Here is an 8,763-nt window from a genome sequence, read left to right as displayed (position 1 = left end):
CAACATTTCTGGGGGCTGGGAGGATTATATTTTGAGGTTACAGTTGACTACCACCCCCCCCCCCCCCCATCACAACTGCATACCAAACTCTCCAACATGCCCTCTCTTCATTCGCCACTGTATCAATGCTTGGCCCAACACCCTTTCTGGGCCCTGTCACTGCAGTGACATGCCCTTTCACATTCAGCCTATTTAGTGAACTGCCACACTTGTGCTTTTATGTATGTGCACACCCGAACCAATAATTCCCTTCCACATGAGCAGCGAAATAATGCACAAAAAAATAAAAAAAAAATAAAAAAAAAATCAGGCACAGAAAGATTTTGGGAGTCATTTTCCACCACCAAAGTTTATTTTTGGTAAATCTGTACAACTATACACATATATAACTAAGACCAACACAGAAAGATGATTCTCTGTGATCTGAGGTATAGCATGAAGCAATGAACAGAAGAGAAACACAAAAATGGGGGGAAAACATGGCAAATAAAAAAAAAGGCTTTATAAGTAGATCGATATACTGTGCATTTTAGATCATAGTGGTATTAAAACTCTAAGCTGTATATATTAATATATATGATAAAATATATATTAATATATAAAATATATAAAACATATAAAACAAGACCAGCATTTTGTCAAAAAGTAACAACATTTATACATAGGTAATACATATATATATATATTTTAGGCAATATAGAATTGTGTAAAGAAAATAAAAAGACAGGTCTGCATTGGCTTTTACACCACGCAAGTACTGTTCTTTAATTTGCCCTTTCCCCATACAACAATCTAGTCCACTGCTTATGACTAAAGTGAATCAGCGCTTAGTTCATGCAGGGATAAGCAACAGGTTCTCTTTATTATTGGTGCCTGCAGCTGCTTCCACTTGCCTTTATTCCCCCAAATCAAAATCAGCTGTCAGAAGTGAAGAAATATACCCGGTACTTTCAGGTATAGGGGAGCATGCAACTCACTCCCCTTCCTCTTACATGAAAGTGATGAGAGAATTGAGCTCCCACATAGGGGCGGGGTAAGAGTCTTCGGCCCTACGCAAGCTCCATGTCCTGACCTGCAGCTTACCCAGGGCCAATTCTTTACTCCTGAAGGATGAATGGAAAAGCAGAGCATACAATGCTGATGGGGCAGCCATTAAATTGAACATGTTGCCTTGCCTTTTTCTTGAAAAAGCATTGGTTCTCTTTAACCCATGTGCTACTTACAGCTGCAGGTGACACATACCAAATAAAAACATAAAACCACAGGCAGTCCAGTTTCTTTTTTTAATGTAAGAATTAGCAGCTAAATCAATTATGTACAGTTACTAGCAACTGAAAATCCAAAAACGTATTTTAACCTTTGGCAAGATTACTTACAAACTTATACAACCATTAATTAACCCAAAACTATTTAAAATATTTGTAATGCATAAAAATAAAGATTTTGGCTTTATTCCCTTATCTGCCAGTAAAGGGCTGCAATTCAGTGATCTGACGTGCAATACAACCCTAAGTACAGAGCAGACCAGGGATAAACATATCCCCAAGTATTATACCCCCCTTAGATTTTTATATATACATATATATTCTCTTGTTTTGTTGTGGAAGCTCAGGCACTGCTATACTGCTTTGCAGAGAGTCATGTCTCTTGTTTGTGACCATGTTTCTATTCTGAAAAAAAAAAAAAAGAAGAAGAGCACATTTTGACTTTTCAACTTCATGACCACAATAAAAAAAATCTTCTCTGACTTTCTGTGTTTGGGAAGCCTATGACTGATCGGAAGGAAGAGCATGGGATTTTCCCCTCACAGGTCTCCGCTGAATACAGATTTGGTGAGTACTGCAGTTTTCATGTCCATCATTGGTCCTTTTCCTATATATATCATAGAAATTTTTATGGCAAAATGTGTCAGAATCCTTGGGCCAGTCTCTAATCGGTTAGCCACTGCTTTATAGTTCTATTTCAAAGGTCTTCTGGAGATCGCTGGAGAATGGGTTTGTTGGTGATGGGTTTCCACGAGCCTTTGATTTACCTTCTAAAGCAGCCCACTGGGCTTCAAATGGGTCAATAGTTGAAGTTGACGGTGGCCCTTGCTGTTGCTTGGCACCCAAATCCCAGCCACTGCTCTCTACTCCATTGAATGCCACTGAACCATTCTGCTGCTTTGCAGCTGGCTTGAAGAAGGGACTGCTAGTGGTGCTGTTTGTCTCATATGTGGGGAATGTCTGCTGTTTGACCAGACCTGGCGAAGGCTTCTGTTGAAATACAGGGGGGTGACCTGCAACTCCAAACACATTAGCAACCATTTGTGAAGGTGTGATGCCGACAACAGGAACACTGGGGGCCGCATAGCTCATTCCATTAGCCACAGTGTATGGTTGCTGCACAGACATGTAGGTAGGTGGTAAAGTGGGAACTATGGCAACTGGTACTGTAGATTGTGTTATAAATGCAGTTGCTGGGTAAGACGGCGTGGGATTTGGTGCAGCAACAGGTTGAAGTATTGGCTGAGGCTGCAGGGCAGGGGCAGGAACAGGAACAGGCACAGGTGACTGGCGTTGCTGAGATTTAACGGTTTTAGACACCTCTTCAAGCCAGCGGTCTGCCTCTGAAGGAGTTCGCTTGTGGTTCGACTGGACTACAGCTGCTGAACTAGATGTGAACTCAGGTCCTGCAAAGCAGACATACAAGATACAAAAAAATGGTTTGTCAAACTTCTGACAGACTAATACTTAAAGGGCAAGTTCATCTTTTTGTTAAAAAAAATAATAAAAATCAATATGCAATCACTACACCATAGCACCATGTGGTGATCAGATTCTACAGCCTTTCCTCTGGTAACAGACCTGTGAGCCATATTCACATTTAAAAAACTGCAACTGCTTTAGATGATTCCATCTTACCATGGAGTAGTTGTTAGGACAAATGCCTTCCAGGTGCAATATGATAAGGGCACCTTTATTATTTATTTTTTTGAGGGCCACATATGCACAGTGTGCTCCCTTCTTTGTAAGTGCAGGTGAGCTCACCTGAGTGAGAGCATTGCACATATGTGGCAATTGGAAAAAAGCCGGGACTGCCTCCTATAGTGCTCGGGGGGGGGGGGGGGGGGGGGGTTGGGTATGGCAATCATCCTAATAGCTGCTCAGTCACCATGTAAAGCAGTGGTATTTTTTTTTATGGCAGAAAGCAGTGTGCAGGCATCAATGCCACATCACAGGAAGCTGCACAAGGTGGACTTTGGCAGGCTCCACAGGTATTTGTGGGACTTATAAGTGCTGCAGCAATTTTAATGGCCGATTACAGTTTTACTCTAAAGTGACTGTCACTTTAAAAATTAAAAATGGAGCTTGGATCTGCTGACAAGCAACAAGATAGTTTAGGAAAGAAGGGAATAGAGATGAGCAATTGCAAATGCGGGGGGGCTACTACAATTTTTTTTACACAGTTATCCTTTCAGAGAGAAATTATTGCTGTATGCGAGTCATTTTTATGTATAATGATAGTAAACACGGATTGTTCCAATAACCTTTTTGGTCTATCATCTTACCTACTACTGTGGCTACAGGTGCTGCTCCTGTGCTAGTAACTTGTGAGGCAGCAGCAGTAGGCGCATGCACCCATGGATTGGTCTCCCGAACTGGTGCTGCGGTGGGTGCCACAGTGACTGGTGCAGGTTTAGGGGCAGGCAACGTGAATGCAGTATTGGTGCCATTTACTAAAAATGACAACAAGCAAGTGTGTTAATTTCAGCTGGGTCATGCACATGAATTAGGTTAAAAAAACAGTAGCAACAGAATATGTTAATTTGAATGTTTAGTAGAGAAACTCTTGATTAATAAAGTACAGTTAATTCAAAGCCCTACAACCCCAATTCAAAAAAAGTTGGGATGCTGCATAAAAACAGAATGCAATGATTTGCAAATCTTATAAACTCGTTTTATTCACAACAAAAAAAGATTTTTTTTAAATGTACCATTGTAAGAATAATTAAGACCATAATTTTCAACGTTACAGCATTAGGTTTTAAAAAGTTTGTACAGGGCAACCAAAAGCTGGCAAGGTTAGCGGTACTGACCAGGAAGAGCTGGAAGAACATTTTGTCACTAATTAGTTTGATTGGCAACAAGTCACTAACTTGATTGGGTATAAAAACAACATCTTCAGCTCAGTTCACACTGAGACCCCAAGTCGCATGACATGTGAAATCCCAACCCAATGAGAGCTGTTTTAATAAGCACTACTTAAGTCGTTCTGACTTTAGAAAAGGTTCCTGCACTACTTTGACCTGACTTGGACATAACTTCAATGCCACAGAGTGTTCTTTTCAAAGTCACATCAAAGTGTCATCAATCTGACTTGAACGTTGCAATGAAAATCACTTTACAGGCACTTTGCAGGTGTTAAAAATAGTGCCTGCATAGCGCCTGTAAAGAGCCTCTGCTTTCACACTGGAGCGGTGCGCTTGTAGGGCGGTAAAAAAAAGTCCGACAAGCAGCATCTTTGCATCACTGTAGGAGCGGAGTATACTCTAAGATGACGGTAAAGCGCTGCTAAAAATAGCGTCTCTTTACTGCCGACACCTCGGTGTGAAAGAACCCTTAGACGTAAAGGTGGGCAGAGGTTCACCAACCAGTTTGCTGTGAAATATGCTCTATCATGCATAGAAGAAACCATATCCAAACATGATCCAGAAACGCCTCCTTCTCTGGTGCAAAAATTTTTAATGGTTTGTTGCAAAAAAAGATTTGGGCGAACAATGGGTTCTGCATCCTCTGAACTTTAGAGGAGAGGGACCTTCTGGCTTGTCATCAGTGCAGTTCAAAAGCCTGCATCTCTGATAGTATGGGGGTGCCATTCATGCATATGGAATGAGAAGCTTGCGAATCTGAAAAAGCACCAACAATGCCCCCATCTAGACAATGTGTTTCAAGGAAGGCCTTGCATATATTTCAGGACAGTGCTAAACAGCATGGCTTTGTAGAAGAGTCAGGGTGCTTAACTGCCTGCCGTCCAGAACTTTCACCAATATATTTGGCGCATCTTGAAACAATATATACAACAAAGACCCAGGAATGTTGAGCAGTTAGAATCCTATATCATGCAAGAATGGGACAAAGTTCATCTCCCAAAACGCCAGCAACTAATATCTTCAGTTTACAGAGTGTTAAAAGAAGTGGGAATGCTACACTGTAGTAAACATGGCCCTACCACAATTTTGAGAGGTGTAGCTGCAGTTAATTTCAAAATGACCTTTTCTTTTTCTTAAAATGGTACAACTTCTCAGTTTAAACATTTGATATGTTTTCTATTGTAAATAAAATATGGATTTAAGAAAACTTGTAAATCATTGCATTCTATTTTTATGTAGATTTTATGCAGCATCCCAACTTTTTTTGCAATTGGGGTGGTACAAAAGTACAAAGAACTATGCTGCAAGTATATTGGGGTTAAATAAGTCTTTATTGGGCATTTCCATAGAAAATCTAAAAACGGTGACAAAATCTAACTTATTTACTCTAATTGCGAGGGCCACCCAAAATTAAAAAGTCTCTAGTAGCTTGGGACTGTTTCTCCCCATAAGCAGTAAGCGCCATAACATGTGTTTGATGGACATTACACACATTAGTTTACTTAAAGCTGAGCGCTACCTAAAAAGGGGAAGCTCTGCTTGTTTGCTTCCTCCCCCAATCCCACTCTGTTTTTGACAAGTGCCCATTCTCACTTCTGGGTGACTTTGCCTTTGTGAAGTCACTCAAACGGTTGGCCTCCCCTCCTCCGCTGCTGGGCCATTCACAAAGTGTCACGGCTCACTAATGCATAGCAGGGAACCAGCTGTGAAGCCGCGAGTCTTCAATGCCAGTTTTCGTTACAAGAGATGGTGGCAGCAGCACCCGAGAGGGTGGGATTCCTAGACAAGCAAGTGTCCTGATAGTAAATGTCAGCAGCTACAGTATTTTAAGTTGCCGACTTAATTGGTGGGTGGGCTAGAGCTTCGCTGTAATTCAAGATGCTGACGCTTCGCAATTTGACCAATACTTCGAACATTGCCTTGCGAATGATATACTACATGCAAATTCAAAGTTATTTAGAAGTTTCCCTTCCCACACCTGCCTGTAGAGTTGTAAGCAACAATGGCCTATGCAACCATTTTTCATTGTATGCTCCCTCATACTATCCTCTGCAATTGTTTTGCCTTTACAGAAAAAACAGTGTGAAACAGCAAAACACAAGTGTTAGGGCAAGTGCAGTACAAGACAGGGTAAGTAGCCACTTTAGTAGACAAAAGCAATAAAGCACATTACCATAACTTGCATAAAAGGTGCATTAGCTGCCACTGTCCAGTTTTGTTTTTTGTGGAGTTTAAAATCAACCACTGAAACACTGAGCAGGCATGTTCGTACAATGTACATTGCATCCATGTTATTGCATTCATCAACACCAATATTCAGTCAACCGACACCAATGATGGGGGTTGTCATTGCGTTCAGTAACACCAAAGCAAAGGATTATTACTGAACTCATTGACAACAATGCTGAGGATTTTAATTACAGTCACTATCCTTGGGCGTTATTGTACTCAAACTTATTGAGTGTGTATTTTAATACACAGGAAAAAAAAAAAAAAAAAAAAAAAAAAAATGTAGCTGGGCCGAGGTGTGTTCTAACCCCCTTTTTTTTTGAAAGGGCTGCCTAGTGCAATGCACCTCAATGCATGAAGATGTGCTGCTATTTTGTGGTCATTTTGGATGTGTTGAGGGCCAGGCTTAAAGTCTTCTATCATTTTTAAGTTGACCATCACTTTAGAGAGCAAGCGCTTGAGGCGAGTTATTGTAACCACCTGGCAATAGTTTATTTTGAAGTAGGATGTTGTTTGTGGGAGGTGACAAAACAGAATGTGACTATCTGAAAGCCATGGCTTCTATTAGAAACTCTTAAATTGTTCTTCATTGTCAGAGCCATCTCTTAGCTATCTCTTCTGCTTAGAAGCTGGGCACAAATAGAGAAGGATACTATTAATCTTTATTAAGGTGAAAGTTAAATACTGCCAGCGGCAAAAAGCTGATCTCAGGTACAAGACTGCTTTGTCTTTGTGGAGGACTGGAATGGCTCCTTACAAATCGAGGGCTGTTCGTTCAGAGACACATCTGACAGAGAAAACTGGGGAGGATACACTGCAGGAGATATCATCCATAGGAGTTCCCCCCAATGGGATCAAAGGGTGAAACAACCAAACTAGAATTCCAACCAATCACATGGTGTTATGCAACACCTTGAACAAAAACGTTTTTCCAAAATAAATAAAATTAAGCCATACATTTTTGGATCAAAATGTACAGGACAGAAACCTGTCCCTTAGGCGTACTTGAAGACCAAAATTCTGTACTAGTCCCAACTGCAGAAAGGCCAGAATGTGAGACAAAGAGAAACCTCTTGATGTTTTAATAGGACACTTGGCTTCCTTGGGTGACCAGGTTTCCTGAATTGTGAAATATACGAACACTTCTCCCCTGCCCATGAGGCTGCTATCACCCTCCATAGGCATGGTAGAAACAACTTACCCATTGTCAAGGGGGGATTGTAAATCTACTGAGCTAGAGAATGCTTTGCTTAGCTGGAGAGGTACATAGGGAGGTCAACAAGAAACATGCTCATTTCATGCCAACAAAATGTTGCATTGGAGAGGCCTTGAATGGAACTGAGCAAAAGAGATGGTCTCGAGAGGCTACCATGAGGCCCAAAGCTCTCAGGTGAACCCACTGAGGCATGTCTGATATTAGGATGCAAGCATGAGATCTTAGAGAAAGGATTTGTTTTCTGGGAGAAAGACCTTTGCATGGGCTGTGTCCAGAAAGAGGCCCAAGTATTTTAGGCGAAAGGAAGGCTTTAGCACAGATGATGTTGAGTGAAAAATGTGACTGTGCACCAATAGTGAACTAAAGTTGCAAGCATGAAAAATCATTCAATATACATGTTAAAAAATATGCTGATTCATTCATATACCTAAAAAAAAAATTAACATAAAATAAATAAATGAACATAAATCTGAATTGTGCCAGCTATAGTGTGCTATTACAATCCAAATTCATCGCGCAACAGTCCTTCATACAAAATATCCATGAATAAAACCATCAGTCAGGATCAAGTCCATATAGACAGTTCAAGTATTTTCTTCCTGGTGCCCCTGATAATGCCAGAACGATGAAATGTAAGGGTGCGACTATGTAGCATTTTGCAAAAGGTTTTCATACAGCTGGAGGTACCTGTATAATGCAGATGTTAGAGCCATCTACCCCAAGCAGTGTTAGAGTGGTTTTAAAGTGATATTTTGACGAACACCTCAGTGAGAAATAGGTCAGTGGGTGGCAAAAATATGAACGCACGCTATACACTGGGGGGGGAGAACCTCTGGGGGAAATCTAGGATGTGAACGCAGTGAACCTTTGGCTTTCCTGCAGTTTGCAATAGACTTCTCTTATATTCTGCAGGTTTGGTGCATTTTCAGAAAGCTCCCCGAACTCGCAGGTAATAGAAGTCTATGGCTCAGTGCAGGTAATTGCTCTGCACCTGCGGATCAGTTTGAAAGTAGCCCAGTAACCACTGCAGAAAAGATATGCCCGTATATACACTGTGATTTTAGTAATAAACTGACCTTTAGTAGCAGTATTCTTTCTATTCTATCCCAGAGCAGGAGGTCGCGGGCCCCATCAGAGGGCTCCGCAGGCCACCTGTGGCCCCCGGGCCACTGGTTGGACACCCCTG

At 41.3% G+C, this 8,763-nt stretch overlaps 1 protein-coding gene across 7 annotated transcripts in view; it reads right to left on the bottom strand.

The window, feature by feature from the left end:
* Positions 1 to 330: 330 nt before the first annotated feature.
* Positions 331 to 8,763, bottom strand: part of NUMB (NUMB endocytic adaptor protein) — a 181,672-nt gene continuing 173,239 nt past the window's right edge. For 5 of the 7 annotated variants that reach the window (XM_077464567.1, XM_077464571.1, XM_077464568.1 and 2 more), the window contains 2 exons: positions 3,551 to 3,718; positions 331 to 2,671 (listed from right to left, as the gene is read on the bottom strand). In XM_077464567.1, the coding sequence (XP_077320693.1) occupies positions 1,950 to 2,671; positions 3,551 to 3,718 (890 nt within the window). In that variant the 3' untranslated portion in view covers positions 331 to 1,949. The remainder of the gene's footprint in view (positions 2,672 to 3,550; positions 3,719 to 8,763) is intronic. The other 2 variants (XM_077464573.1, XM_077464574.1) reach the window with 1 other exon arrangement.

Source organism: Lithobates pipiens, unplaced genomic scaffold, assembly GCF_037356315.1.
Source record: "Lithobates pipiens isolate NorthernLeopardFrog02 unplaced genomic scaffold, aLitPip1_a1.2 Scaffold_30, whole genome shotgun sequence".
NCBI classification, from domain to species: Eukaryota; Metazoa; Chordata; class Amphibia; order Anura; family Ranidae; genus Lithobates; species Lithobates pipiens.
This window is presented reverse-complemented; position numbering and strand designations above follow the sequence as displayed.